Source organism: Prinia subflava, chromosome 1 (genome assembly GCF_021018805.1).
Source record: "Prinia subflava isolate CZ2003 ecotype Zambia chromosome 1, Cam_Psub_1.2, whole genome shotgun sequence".
NCBI lineage: Eukaryota > Metazoa > Chordata > Aves > Passeriformes > Cisticolidae > Prinia > Prinia subflava.
Window position 1 is genome coordinate 145396714 of NC_086247.1, and position 16097 is coordinate 145412810.

The 16097-nt window shown below is 40.9% G+C and overlaps 1 protein-coding gene across 1 annotated transcript in view; it reads right to left on the reverse strand.

The window, feature by feature from the left end:
- UBE3C (ubiquitin protein ligase E3C) overlaps positions 1–14529 on the reverse strand; it is a 71333-nt gene extending 56804 nt beyond the window's left edge. Inside the window, exons 1-5 of the mRNA XM_063415806.1 lie at positions 14283–14529; positions 4418–4471; positions 1664–1738; positions 877–1023; positions 340–455 (exon numbers count right to left, since the gene is read on the reverse strand). Coding sequence (XP_063271876.1) covers positions 340–455; positions 877–1023; positions 1664–1738; positions 4418–4471; positions 14283–14348 — 458 coding nt within the window. The 5' untranslated portion in view covers positions 14349–14529. The remainder of the gene's footprint in view (positions 1–339; positions 456–876; positions 1024–1663; positions 1739–4417; positions 4472–14282) is intronic.
- Between the last annotated feature and the right edge of the window lie 1568 nt (positions 14530–16097).

A 16097-nucleotide genomic window follows, 5' to 3' on the forward strand; every position in this document is an offset into this window, starting at 1 on the left:
TCTAAACACTATCAGTTCCCAAGGAAGCCTGATTTTCACAAATATGCCAATGATAGCACTATACAAAAACAGTTAAGAATATACTCAGGCCTATCCTAGGAGAGCAACCCTTAAGCAAATGTTGAACTTGAAAGTCAACAGAGCTTAAGAACATTTGATTGTTCTACATGGGACCAGGCATCCTATACCATGGCTGACACATATTTAATATAAACAGTCCTTTATATAAAATTAATGTACATTTAATACTTCACTTGCTACAAAAAAAAAACCAAAAAAATACCCAACATCATTTCTTAACACTTTTAACATAGTAGCAGTTAGAAAAAATGAACTTACCTGCAACATAGCCCCAACAGTCTTTTTATTTGGAATAAGCAAGTAAGTCTGTCTGGACCATCCAATTGCTTAACAAACTGAGAACTCTGTTTAATTAAATTCTGACACATCCATACCTGCAACAAGATATGCACAAGTTTACAGTTTATAATGACAAGTTCAATCATCTACGGCAACTCAGACAGTAATATTTCAGTGCTCTTGTAAATACCTTTAGAGGACTTACAAAACACAAACTCAGACTGAAACACATTCAGTTGAGGAAAAAAAAAAAGTTGTTACTCATTATAAACTCCACAACCACTAATACTAAACTTTTAAAAACTTGCTGTGAATTATACACACGGATTTTTCAAGGCTTCATTTCACATACTATATATGTGTGTGGGCACACGCACTTGTAAAATCTAAATTTAAGTAATTGTGACTAAAGGAAAAACAGCAGACTGCAGTGAAAAGTGCACTTTCAAGTGAAAGGCTACTTTAAAAGGGCATGAAGTGCAAGTACTATGCATCAAAGTAAGTGACAGCACTCACCAAACGCTTTGAATCCTCATTCTGTCTATAGAAAAAGAGTAACTGGCGAACTAAGAGAGTCAAATTCGCTCCATTAGCAGTGGAAAAGGCTCCTCCAGACTGGGCCAAGTTAGCACAGCGATCAAATTCACTTCTTTGGATAGAGTACTTCAAAAGAAAACATGCAGCAATGTATCAGGAATGGTTATGATTTGAAACAGAGACACAAAATTTCAGCTTCACATCCAGCAAGGTTGCAAAGCAGTAAAACAGACACAACACATATTTGTTAAGAGATCAACTGTACACATGGTTTTGTAGTTGAAGCCATAATTCCATTGTTACTCAGTACAGTTGCAATAAATCTGTTGCTTATCAAGCATTATCACATCAAACATTTTAGTCTAGTTTACTCAACGAATTGAAACAAAACTCTTTCTTAGAAGAATCTACCCAACAGCAACTTAGAACAGCTTTTTGACTCGAACTACCACCTTAGCCATATTGTAAAAAAAAAAATTAAAAGCTCCACTGGTGTGAAAGTTCTTAATACCTAATGGATTTTTCCAATTTATCAGCTAAAAAAACACTGCAGGATCCCACTAAGGTCCAGTCACACCCACACTTTGCAGAATATACATCTGTTTACTAAAATATCCAGTTTGAAATGAAAACGTCAAGAAGGAAAAAAAAAGTTCCACTTTCTCAAATATTCAAAACAATTTTTAATAAAATTATTTATTAGTAGAAAGTCTCATTTTCAGCAAAACTATTTAGCATCTTTCTAATTAAATAACCAGGTACTGACTTGATGTTTTCTGTCTCTGTACCCTCTTACAAACGACTGGATTATTATTGCATTTTTCAGCCTCCGTCTTTCTTCCTGTGAAACAAAGCAAGAAAAATGAAATCAACACCATAGGACTGACTCTAATTTCTCCCATTTTATCAAATATATTTGCATTCAATATGGTCTTTTAAGGAAAATTAAGCAGTAATCATTAGTGAAATAAATTACTTTAATGTTTGTATCCAATACACATACATGAGAATGCTTTTTATGTTTTTAATGCAAATTTACAACTAAATATTGCAAAAGACTCTTTAATACTCGGTAAGTAGGTAATACTACACAAATCAACATAAATACTTCATTATTTTGCATCATTTTATTGTTAATGCAAGACATCAACAGTTAAGACAGTCTTAATACTATGCTGAAAAATGTTGAAGGATTCATGAAATTCAATGACACCATTCCTCCTTCTGCATAGAGCAGCAAACACTGACAACCTACTTATTTGCTTTCATTCCAATAATATAAAAACATTATGATGCTGGCACAGTTTAGATGGGGAGAAAACAATTTTAAAAATCAGTTATTTGGAGACAGTGCCTCTGTCAAAAGGAAAATTATGCTTAAAGCTCATTGCAGCCCAGGAGCAAAATACAGAAATTAATAAAAAATCTTCATCTCTTTTCCAAACCAGACATATCTAGTGAATCCTTTCATGACACCTTCCTCAGTAGGTGAAAAGAGAGCAAAAATCACCCCTTTACAATGGCTCTGAGGAACTGGAAGCAGCTTGCTTGAAATGCTATGGAAAGAGCTCTTGGAGGGTTCCCTGGCAATATCCTGGGCATATCCCATTATAATAAATATCTATATGTAGGGAGTGGCTATAATTGTATTTCTAACAACGCCCACAGGGTTTCTTAGGGAATAAAAGAGGGGAAGTAAAGAGTTGTTCATGAACCTAGAGCTACAAAGGAGTGGCTGAAGGAAAAGTACAAGGATCAAGAAGCCTGCTTTAAAAAGAGAAATTTCAACCTAATCAATCCTTAAACTATATTGAACCTATAATTCTGAGGGTCACCAGGCAAAATAAAAGACCAAAATATTTTCATAAATTAAATTTAAATAATTTTGGAAAGTTCACATAAACTTGCAAGTCCCAAAACCTTGACTTCCAATTTATTGTCCTATCCAACTTAAAAGCGTGACTTGAACTGACCAGAGAGAACACCAGACAAAATTGCTACTCAAGGCCTATTTTATTTTTCTCGGAAAAGCCTGGCTCTTAAAGCAACCTATTTAAATAAGCAGATTCTTGAAGCCTCTAACTGCCTCTAAATCATGGACCAAAATCAAAATTTTGATAGGCCAAAGGGTATTTCTCTTTCTGAAGTATTTACAGTAAGAGTGCAATCAGGAGAGAGTTTCAGAGAGGCAATCTCTCTTCACAACCATAATGTAAGGCTCAGCTAAAGCCCAGATAAATTCTCCTTCTCTTTAGGTACTGGTTGTATCTCAGAACACATAATTGTCAATTAGAGACTCCTAATTGCAAAGGTTTTAAGCCTGAGGTCACTGCTCAGATTCTGCTACAGGCAGTTTTTAAAAGCCATAGCTGATTTTATTCCCAGAGGAGTCATTCATTTTGTGAAAATGTGCTCCATGCCACAGCCAGTCACTGTGGGAACTTGTGTACCTCCACTGGGATGAGTGCATTGGCTCTGCAAAGCACAGAGCCAAGCAACTGAATGGGTTTATGGGCCACAAACAAGAATTTCTGCATATGTTGCTAAGGACTCACTGATCATAAAGATGATTCATGACATGGAATTCTGAACTAATGGGTGAAATCCTGGTACTTTCATACTTGAACTTAGTCCATAACCACACACCCATGCTGGAGAGAAAAAGGCAGTAACTGTCCTCAGAAACTGAGGAGCCACCGCAGAACTTGTGCTTAATCTAGCACAGGTCAAACATGCCTTTAATGGCCAAAGAGCTGTTTTCCTCATGAGCATGAAATCTGCACACTTATATTTTTAATCAGTATTTAACACCAAAATTTTTTCGACTTATATGGGAGGGGTAGGGGGAAAATTACAAAATTAACATAAATTAACTCGAATTCCGTACTACTAAATTTTGGGTTCTTCATTTCAGTGCCTATTCCTCCTTTGCATTATTCCACACTGAATTTTCCAGAGCAGTAAGTTTCCATCATCAACCAGTATTAAGGTTGCTTAAAGCCTCACACATCAGCTTCTCACTGCTCCTTAATTACCAAGTGATTTCAAAGCACTTGAGCACTTTTCAAAGCATTGGAGAACCACTGATCTGATTTTACTGTCACAGACCTGAGGCACGCACTGGGGGAGTGAAGTACCAAAGGTCAGCCAGGAAACCACAGCAGAACCAGGAGCAGAATTAAATTTGCTGAGATCAGCCCATAGTAGATTATGGACAAGGTAAAATCTGCAATTTACCAGCCAATTCTCTATCTTTTCTCAACAAAGACTCCATCCAATAAACACCAAAACAAAAGGGAAAATTCCCTTAACACCTAGTGCGGGCTTATCTTCTTTTGAGTTGAAAAGCACTTCTAAGAAACATCTTAAAGCACTCCAATTGTTTTGCCAATTAAAGCATACTTTATACAGAAAGAAAACAATGCTGAACTAAGTACCACTGCAGCACAAGTACTTTGCACTGTAAATGGAACACCAAAGAAAAATCCAGCGGGCAGGCAAAGCTTACAGGCTACTTTACCTCTCGTTTTCTCCTTTCTTCCTGAGTACGATGAAGGAGAGAAGCCTTTTCTTCCTGTAAGACACACAGAAAGAGATACTACTGCATTTTCATTCAAACGTGCAGACTCCACTTCAGGGATTACTCAAAATGCTTAACATGTAAAATATAGAGAAAAGTAGGTGTTAATCATTTTCTGAACTCACAAATACAGGGCATGCTGCCCCTCCGAAAAGAACAGAGATGGAGGGAAGTTACGTCCCTATGAAAAGGGACCAGCGAAGAGCAGCAAACTGTACTGATCCCTGTCCACGTTTGTGTTCTCAGCATCCCAATTATCCTGGCAAACATCACCCATTTACAAACAGCAGAGCTGGAGCACAATAAGGTCCCAGTCCCACCAGGTCATACCACAAGTCTGAGTGTTTTCCTTGCCTGGAGGGTACAGAAATCCCCGGCCCAGGTGCTCACAGCAAGCTGTGGCACGTCCAGAGCAATCACATCCTGTTCCAAAGCTCCACACTTTTGTCTAACTTGCAAAAAAGCATGAAGCTCTTATATTTATTTATCCTTTTTCTCCAAGTTTGTCCAGAAAAGACATCAAGAGAGCCATAGCATAAATGGCAGGAATTTTTTCTTTTATAATTTTGAACTCCTCACCCAAATTAAGGCTACGCATCAAAGCTTTCAGGACAGTGGTCTCACCAACAGAGAAAAAGACAAGAATACTAAAGTATTCATGAGGCCTCAAAACCCAGTATTATTAAAACAGAAAAACCATGCATTAACTTTTAAACCATAATCTTATATGAGTAGTTATAGATTACAATATATAAACAAAACTTCATTTGCAAGAGTCTCTTACTGAATGGTTCTGGGTAATTTCCAGGGAAATATACAAAATAATTCAATTTTGATGCACAGTATTCAGTTTTCACTGCAGGCAACAGGAGATGAAAGCAGCCTGGCACCTTCCCAAATCCAGTCTAAAACACATAGCAGATTTAAGGAAACTATTTGCATTTTTGACACTACGACACATATGACAACTTCATTTTTCTCCGTATGCCTCTATTAGCCTAGAGAAGTTAAGAAATTAAAAAACACTCCAGCTGAAAACGTACTGTATTTGAATACACAAAAATCAATTTGAAGTTGACAAACAAATATTTATAAAATATTTAACTACAGCTAAAACAGCGGTGCTAGAATACTCTCAATGTCTATCAGCAGATACAAAAAATGAGAGCAAAACTCTTCTGCATTTCTTTTTTGATGATACAGAGGAAGCAAAGTATGATTCTCTTAGAAAATAACACAGGCCACCAAGAGAGTGAAAAAGAAAAAAAATCCCACAAGAAGGTTAACCATCTTTCCTCTAAATACAGTATTTATGGCCAAAGACACCACTAACTATAGCCTTTTAAAGACAGGGTTTGTCCATGTGTTAAACACAGTACAAACAAATGCAGGAAATCCATACAGAAGGATGATGGATCTCCATTCGAGCAGTACAGAAAGGCACACACAAAGACAAAACATGATACTGAATTAATAACCAACAAATGGCTTAAAGTTTCTGGACTTTTTCTACAGTTGACACCTGATGTATGAAAGATGTTGGTGAAATGTCCCAGTTTAGAAGTGATTGTTCTGCAGACAGCACTGTGTGAAGTGCATTTCTGCTCAGAAACAATGTTTTACACTTTGTCCTTACACTTCAGAGAGAATTGGAAGAAAAGGGAGAAAAAAATACAGGAAAGGGAAAACAAATTGCTACATGCAAATAGAGAAAGAATGAAAAAATACAAGAAAGACAGAAAATGCAAATTATTGTTAAAGTATTAAATAAAATAGAATAACTGTCCTAAGACAATAAAATAGGTAAGTACATCCCACCTTTAACAAATTATTATGCATTAAATAATATTGTTACTCATGTTCACAAGATATACACAAATCATAACTATGACTAAAGAACACATTTAAATTAATTAAAGAAAAATATATCCCCTTAGAGAGTTATTAAACCAAGTTGGAATACACTGTCTCTTAAGAAATTCGAAAGTAACCATGCATGTGCAAAAGAAAACAAACCTGCAGTAGGAAAGAGATGGAAAAACCATGAAATAATCTTCCAATATAAAGGGCATTCTATCAAAATTTCTTGAAGAGAGGTAACTGCAGTCACCTCTGAAATCCTCCCTGAATTGGCCCTTGACAACCAGCACTGTGAAAAGGAGCCAGACTCAGCGGCTGTAGCTCTGTAGCTGGTTGTGAATGACAACAGTGTTACTCAAGTGACACACTGTGACAACTCCCACCCGAAACCTGACTGCTGCCAGCGAGTGCTGACAGCCAGAGCTCCTCACAGGAGGACACGGCCCGACGGGAACTCCCGAAGATCCCACCTGGCTCACTCCTCCTCCCCACGCTGCCTCCATCCTGTGCTGATCATGCCACCGTCTCTCTTCCCCTGCCAGACCGGCACACGTCAGGTGTTGAGCCTTCCTTTCCAGGTAGGCAAGCAGACAAGGTAGGGGGAACGAAGCATGAGCTTGTCCTGACTCTGTCAGCCCTAACTCAAAAGGAGTGAAAAGCCATTCCCTGGAACACAGTCGTGACTTTTTATGATGTGGTTTTCTTCCTCCAGGGCTTCCCTCCCAAGTGCAGAACTGGGAACACACCACCCGTGGGTTTTCATGCAATGTGGGGGATGTCTGGCAGTCCCTTTCCCGCCTGATGCTTTCTCCAAGAGAGAAAAGACAACCAACCTTCTGCTCTAGCACGGGAGCTGCAGCACCATGAAAAACCCAGCCTGAGAAGTTTTCTGTGAGGCACAGCACGAAGAACCAAGAGAGCAGAGAAAGCGTCTGTGGCAGCAAAACACAGTGTGACATTACAGACGCTGACTCAAAGGGTGAGCCAGAAGGAGGAAGGAGGTGAAAAGAGGGAAGCAGATGGAGGACAGTACACAGAAAGGAAAACGTGTGACTGCCACCAAAGAGATGTTGAGTAACACTTGAAATGTGAATTTGTACACAGGGGTAACATATCCTTCCGTGCACTGCGCTGTTCATCACAGCAAAGGCCTGGTGGCAGAACTGCGCTAAGGCAGCAGTTCAGAACAGCCCCATGTGACAGGGAGCGATGTCAATGCTTCAAAAACAGCACTTCAACCCATAATGAAAAATAAATATTGAATTCAAGTTGTATTCTTATCCTTGTTTTGGTGAAATACACTTTTTGGTTGCAAAAGTATGTTTGCAGAATTCCTAGTTTTCACGTATCCTAGACAAAGACTGAATAAGATACACAAATATAGAAACTATTATTCTTTTCCTTCTGCATTTGAACACTTGGTCTTGAGAGAAATAAACTTTCAGCCCTCTTGGCTCAAAATCCAGATTCAGAAAAACAAAATGTATACGTTATTAAACTCTTTTCAACACTTCTAATATTTGTTGACTCTTAAATTCAATCTGAAATTGTACACTCCTGGACAGCTATGTTAATCAAGCTAACTTATAGCAAATAAATTTAAATCCTAAACGTGTCCAGATGCAAAGATGAAACGGAATAATTACTAGCTATTACAGGTACTAGCTAAACACTGATTTTTAAAAAAAATTAATAACAGACTGAAGAAAAAAAAATAATATTATTAATAGATTTTTGATGTTTCTTTATAAACGAAGAGGGTTTATTTTGGTTAGTAGCTGAGAATGCTTTGCATTTCACATTACAGGAGGCCATACAAAGTACAAGGCATGACTTTCTATGAAATTTTCTTTAAAAAACAAACACTTGATCTTCTAATTTTTGTGGACAATTATAGAAACTTGTATGGTTTTCACCTACAAAATCCAGGAATCCGAATCTTTTTTCTTTCCTTAAAATGAGGAACACAACTTTACAGCTGAATTTAACTTGAACCAGTAAAAAATCAGTAACAACTCCCAAAACAAATGACGTGACCTCAGTAATTCATAGAATAAAATTCCTTTCTACACAAGTATTGAGTAACTCCAGCAAATAAATGGAAAATTTTTAACATTTATTTTTACAGAACAAATGTGGTCACTGGGAGATATACCCCACCTTCTCAACAATGTTTCTATTTCCCGACATTATTTTAGACAAGGTGAACTCCAACTGGGGTCTTTTAATCTGAATAGTAAAAGAAATTTGCGTTTTAAAAGGTTTACAATGTCTTGAACTGAACCTCAACAATTTAAATTCCACTGAACATGTCTGAGTATGTTCAGTAGCTTGAAATATTCTGCTTTTAACCAGGTTGTGACTCTTCTTAATGTAATTGTAACCTCTTCTATCATGGTACCACAAACCCACACATGGTAGAGTCAGAATTTGATTGGAGCCTCTAGAGGCCAACTGAAATGCAAGGAAATTGTTTTTACATTTATGCTCAGTTTGTCCCTGTTATGATTTTTAAGATATATATTGCACACAGAGCTGTAGGTGAGCAATTTCTAGTGGAAGGTGTCCGTGCCCATGACAGGGGGGTTGGAACTGGGTAATCTTTAAGGTCCCTTTCAACCCCAACCATTCTATGACTCATCATTTTCTCAAGAACAAGCAGGGAAAATGTACTTACAAAAGCAGATTTTTTCTTGTTTGAATCTAAAAGAATAGCACGTAACTGCAAACAACAGCATAACCACTGCTGTCAGCTAACTACAACTCCACCTTCTGCAGTTTGCTTTCAAATGAGGAGAATTTCAAATATTACAGAAAGAGAAAAAAATGCCTAAGAATCAAGGATGCATTAACTGTGTAGTTTCCTACTGACAGGCAGTCATTATTGTACAACATGATGGTCTCCTCATACTTCCATGCTGCAGATGTGAAATTCCAAGAGTATTTCAAGACTTAGGCAGTGACACTGCAAGGTCCTGGATAAAGCACAGCTGACTCAGAATAAGGTATGTACACAGAGCTACGCCATGTGCCTGATGGGACAAAGGTCTTAGGGGCAAAGAATCACAGTTCTTTCCCACCATTCAAAAATAAACACTCAATTTGTAATGCTAGCATTCCCATACTATAAATCCTTAGCATCATTTCACTTCCATTGTGGCATGGTGTAGGGTCAAATAAGTTATCATGAAATAGAAATTACTCCTTCCTAAAATTATGAACTATTTTCCTCACTCAATCAGTAAGAGAGAAACAAAACTGGTTTTTTAACTGTCCCATCAATGCTTAGATCCTACAGGCATCCACCACAACAACCAACCGCAACATGGGCAGATCTCTCCATACACTGGCAATTTTATAGCCTACTGTTTGTAAAATTTTAATTTTAATTCCACAAGAAGTTATTTCATGTGCAGAATACAGACAACAAAGAGCAAACAAGGTGCTTCTGGAGTTCTACCGCTGCACTTCAGCTGAAAGCAGGGGGAAATGTAAACAAAAATCTAATGTTTAATGTCATGCTACTAATTTTAAAAAAGCAAATCAATAACTTCTAAATTAAAATATAAACAAACTTTGTAAACTGACGATCTCTGATTAGTAAAAATGTCCATATTAAAAGAAATTACTGAGACTTTTTAAAATACAGATGGAGTCACCAATATTTGCTTAGTAGTGTCTGTGTCTTCCACAAAAAAGCCAAAGATCAAAAAGAACCCCAAATTCAATGAAGCTGTTTTCACTTTCACTTTCATGACCCCTGCTAACTCATCTGTATTACAAATTCTGAAAAAGGAGGGGGTTTTTTAAATCATCCCATAATGCATTATAATTTTAAAATACTCTATTTTAAACAGTCTTGGGATTTGTAAAAGCATAGTTCAGATAGCTCAAATGATATCATCCACTTGAGTTAATATTCTTTTACCCATTTTTCCTGTTAGACTTCCAAGGTGTCATTCATACATTTCACAACATAATCAAACAATGTGGAGCCACAGAGCCCCTTGTACATCTCAGCACTGGCCTGGGGATCCCCTGCATGGATGTACTAATGTCCTAACCTGCTACCTCAGATTTTTCTTAATTCTGCTGAAATTAATGAAGTAGCACTAGGCTGTCCCAAATCAAGCTGACGTGGTTAAACCAATTTTGTGCTGTGTTCAACCTCGTGCTAAAGTGACTGAAAGCTGCCAGCTGTCCCCAGAAGGCCCGGTGACACCACACCTAGCAGGAATATGTTCACTGGGAACACAGGGAATGGGCTGGGGAGCAGCCAGGCCAAGCAGCCATCTGCTCCTGTCCCTGCACGGCTGGGCTGGGTGAGGCCAAGCTGAGCTGCAGCCCAAGCCAACTCTTCATGCACAGCTCTGCTTTTCCTGCCTAACACACCACAGACCCTGTGCAGCCACTGTCTTCCAGACAATTACTGTCCTGTACAAAACATCCATGAGTAATTCAAGATGTTCCCAGATTGAACTCCAATAATAGCATTCATTTTTGGAGGTTACTCTACTTAAGCAGCACAAAAATATGGTTTGCCAGTTACAATTAAACTAAATCTGAAACTTTATTTTGAAGAGCCTCGTAAAGTGAAGAACCATGTTTTAAACGTGACAATAAACTACCCCAAAAATAAAAATAAATAAATAAACCCTCTAAAATTAGGTTATCACATTGCAAATAAATCCTGTATCTATACCCGCTAACATATACAACAGGGCAAACAGTCCAGATGAATCAGCAGATTCTTGAAAGCAGGTATGGAAGGAAAAGTCCAAGCACTGACAATACCACTGACATTTCTACACTTCTGCACAATCCATTATTATACTGTTACAATAATATTCTGAGAGGATCAGTCACTAAGGTAGTCATTTTGAGAACATTAACTTGCAGCCTGTGACTAGAGTGATGCTTGATATGGGTGGACTGAAGTGCCTCTCAAGAGCATACACAATTCAGACCATAACACACACGAATGTAAGATGCAAACAGCGTAAAAACAGACCCAGAGCTCTGTTTTTGTAATTCAAAAATGCCATACAAGCTAGTGATGAGAAGAAGGCACACTAGATTCAGTACCTAACTACCACAATTATGCGAGTCCCCAATTCTACTTCCATCATTGTGCTTGTGCTGATAGAACTCACTGAAGTCAGCCCCTTGTGAGGCCTAAGGGAACACTACAGACACACAGGGTGGTGCCAGACAGGTGTCAACACACGAGCCACAACCAATACACTGTTTGCAGCTTCAGTTCTATCAGCAACACCACACTTGTGGTAGTGTTGCTGATCACTGTTTTGGGGTAGCGGTACTCACATCAGGCTCCACTGGCATCTTCAGCACCAACTGGCTCCTCAAACAGGTTTTGCCATTGCTCTGGAGTGGTGCAACCACGTTAGGGAAACCTCCCCAATCTGAGTACAGGTATTTTTAGCATGAAGCAGCCTGCATGGCCCCAGTGTCTCTGAAATGTGCCTTCTTCCACCAAAGGAATCACAATAGACAGCACTAACTATGCAGCCAGCTACCAAAAGCACAGCAGAGGTATAACATTGGATCTTTCTAAAATTATACACCGTTTGGGAGGGCAAGAGCATTTGTTAAAAAAATGAGGGGGTTTTGTATGTGTACCAAAAGCTGAAAAGCAATCGTTTACAATTCCGCTTTCTGTAAATATGAAGCCAATGTGTATGAGAAACATGATCCCAAGGAGCCTGTGATGTGAAATAATGAGAAACTCACATGAGAAACTCACATAAACCTAATTCAGGCTCACCTAAAAACAGAGACAAGACAAAGTTAAAAGCAGATATATTTAATGAAGGGCTTTCAGGTACTTTAAGGGCAGACAAAGCCTCCCCAAGGGGCTACATCCAAAATGGATAATGGTCACAAGTTTTTCAGACAGATACAAACTTGGTCTATCTACATATCAGGCATTCATCCTCCAATACAATACATTACCCTTCAGCTAATGAAGTCATATTGCCCCAGTTTGCTGCCCCTCACAAATCACTTTTGTTTATACTTTTTGGGGCCTGAGGCTGTAGGGTGTCCTTGGATAACAGGCCCAAAGGGATTGTTTTGTCTAAGCAAAATGTGAAGACAGTTGACTACACTTTATATGGAGTTTAGAGCTATGCACTAATGCAGTGTAGGATTTGGAAATATAAAAGTTAAAATCTTAAGGCATCACATGGAACCCACATAAGCACTTCCCACAGCAATCTCTGTTGTAGTATGTTCTCACAGAATTTCAGGTAAACCACATTTAGAAGTAGTTTTTAGTGCAGTTTAAATAAATACTTTTGTTAGTACTGTACACAGCTTCTGAAAATAAGCAGCTATTTCAAGGACACTCTAGGATGTCCATGTAACCGTGATGCCCAAAGCTGTGTGTAACTGATTTGCACTGATGCAGCACAAGCACTTGGGTGAACCCATGTGAAATCATGAAATCTGTGCACCAGTCAGCATCAATCTCATCATGAACCACAACCTCCACTGCACAGAGTGAAGGTTATGCATCAATTTCAGTTTCCACTCTTTTACATGCCCTTGGAAATTTATGCCTGCATAACATAAATAAATTTGTCCCATATAATTAAAATAGACATAATTCTGATACATTTTCATGAACTGCTAAGTGTAAAAGATGTTATGACAGTTGTTTGCTTCTGTAGGAGGCAACGTGTTCAGCAAGAAACACTATGAGCAAGTCAGAGTCAAAAGTTGCAAAGCACCTGAAGTGTACAGCTGAGGACCACGGCATGTTCTGCCAACTCCTACTTAAGCTGGGGAGTATTTATGGCATTTTGACTCATGTAATGCCAGTTTACGTGGCCTAACGAACAGAAATGTCCCGAGATAAACAGAAGATGAATCAGAGGAAAAGCTGCATAACCTAAATACAGTTCTGTATACACTCTCTTCATATTGAGTCAATACGCCAAAATGCAAACTTCATTGTGATTTTAATATCACATACTGCAGTACTTTTGCTCATTTCTTCACTGTACTGCCAAACCTTAAATGTTTCCAAGAATCAAACTTGCTTTTAGTGCACAGTAAGAAAAACTTAGGACTTTTTTTTTTTTAATGCAATTAAAATTTTAAAATACTAATGGAAACACTCATTAGCTTCCCACACAATCATCTCCAATGACAACGGGGAGACTCAGTATTTTCACAGTGAATTAAAGTGACCCCTACAGATCAGGCCACTTCTAAAAACCTCCTCCTTTGCTGTCGTTCTTCCGAAGTCCTGTGCCCTTCAGTGCTCGACTAAACATTTGCTGACGCTGTCCAACAAGCAAGATCTGCATAAATCATTCTGCTTCTTTCCCATCAATAAACACAAGGACAAATATCCCGGTTACAGCTGACGATTAACTGCTACTCACGCCGCGCACGACAAATTGACTGAACCTAAACTTGACAGAGCCCAAGCCGGCAGCCCCGGCTCACGTGGATGAACCTCCCCCAGCAATTCGGGTTGTGCGAGGCTGTGTGTGTCCCACATCCCTCCGGCGAGGCAGGTCCCCGCCACACATTCGCTCTGGGAGGGAAATGACAGCAGGTCTCCGAGTCCCTTCCCCCGGGAGACCCGGAGAGCTCGGGAGGTGCCACCGGCCGCGACACCGGGATCGATCGATCGCCCGCGGGGGGGGACGAGCCAAGGAGACATTTCCTCGCTTCCCACAATTCTTACTACACTACAACCCTGGGATGGTGTGGCCTGATTATACGAAAAATAATAATAACAGAGAGGCAGGGAGATCAGAGATAAACACATCATCAGGAGGGGAGGGTTTTTCCCCTCTATTAAACCTTAGTCATCGCTGCTCCCATTTCTGAAGGCCCGACGGTAAAAGCACCGATAACAGGGCGGGGGGCGGCGGAACCGACAGAGGCACGGGCGGCCGCCGCTCCTTACCTTCCTGCTTGCTCCTCCGAGGGACACCTTGGGCCTTGTTTTGAAGTCCCCTTCAAAGCTGAACATGTTTACAGCTTATCCCATGGGGAGCGGGGCCCGGCCGGCCGGCAGGGCGAGCGGAGGGGCCGCACGAACCCCCCGGGCTGGCGCCCCGCGGCCCGCCCGCCCCCGCGGGGCTATTTCCCCGTCCCCCGCCTTCCCCGCGGCCTTCGCTGTCCCGGTCGCCCCCTTCCTGACCGGCGGCGACGGCGGAGCGTAGTGGGAGGAGGGAGAAGGAGGAGGAGGGAGCGGAGGAGGGGGCAGCGGGAGCGCTCCCGCCGGCCGCGCAGAGAAGATGGCGGCCGCCCGCCGCCCGCCGGGCGCGCTCCCGACACACGGCCGCGCCCGCCGCCCCGCCCCCGGCCCGCCCGGCCCTCAGCGGCGCCGGCTGTCCCGGCTGTCCCGGCCGTCCCGACTGTCCCGGTTGCGGGTGTTCCACGGGAAACTTCCCTGCTCCGGGCTCCTCGGGAGCTGCCTGCGGTGTGCAGGGGCAGCTGGGGCTGGACTGCGCTGTGTTGCCGCATCCTGCCCAGACGGGCCCCGCTGAGGGTCCAGCCGGGCTTTGGCACAGGGCTGCGCTCCTCAGCGTCATTCGGCTGTGGGAACACACTCATATATAAATATATGTGTGTATGTATATATATATAATTTGTACTTTTAGTAGCATAAGCATATCACAGAATAAATAAGGTTGCAAAAGACCTCTAAGATCATGGAGTCGAAGTTTTGACCAAACACCTCCGTCAACTAAGTGCCGCATCCAGTTCTTAAATAGCTCCAGTGACGGTGACTCCACCTCCCCGGGCAGCCCATTCCGATGTTTAATCACCCTTTTCTGAGTAAAAATTCCTCCGATTGTCCAACCTGAACATCCTGTGGTGTAAGTTGAGGCCAGTTTCTCTCCTCCTGTGCTGGGAGAAGAGACCGACCCCTACCTGGCTACATTTTCCTTCCAGAGAATTGTAGGGACAGATAAGGTCATCCCTGAGCCTCCTCTTCTCCAGAAAGAAATGGACAGTGATGGACATGGCCCCATTGCAAAGACTTCGTGATCAGGGTGAGGACTGAACACTGAACACACCAACACAGGCTTCTGTGTAGCCGTGACCATTCACACAGCCATGAAAATGCACTCGAGAAAGTCCGTGATAGAGGTGGGCTCAGGAACGGGACCCCAGCCGATGAGGAGTGGGAAGAGAAAAAGGCTGTAGTGTAAAAGCAGCAAAAAATATAATGTGTAATGTGCTGTAATGTGAAACCAGCAGACCCGAGTGGTGAAACTACACCTGAGGCTGCTTTACATTTCTTAGCCCGTTCTCCGTTTTTTCAGCGTGGTGACTGCATCCCTCCAGAAGCAGAGGTGGCACAGACAACAATAACAAAGAGCGATTACTCAGTCTGCAGCTCAAGGTGGTAAATAACTACAGGTGGCCAAATCCAGCTTTCATTCCCTTCAGTGGAAATTTGATTTCACGAGCTCTAGCTCGCGAATTCTCACATTGGCATATCACAACAAACAAATGGCAAGCACACACATCAGGAGAGGATATATGCGCTTTGCAGCTGTTCATACCAAGAGCACAATGCTCTTTAACTGTTGTCAAACTGGCTGGCAGATGAAAAATTTGTTCAGATTTCATTGGATTTGGATGATTCAGAAGAGTCTAAATTTTAAAATTTCAGACTTTTCATAAGGGAATGAGTGCTTGGCAAGAGTAAGCATTAGTCTGGCATTTCCCCAGATAACATCGTCTCAGTATAAGTAAGCCTGGCCTC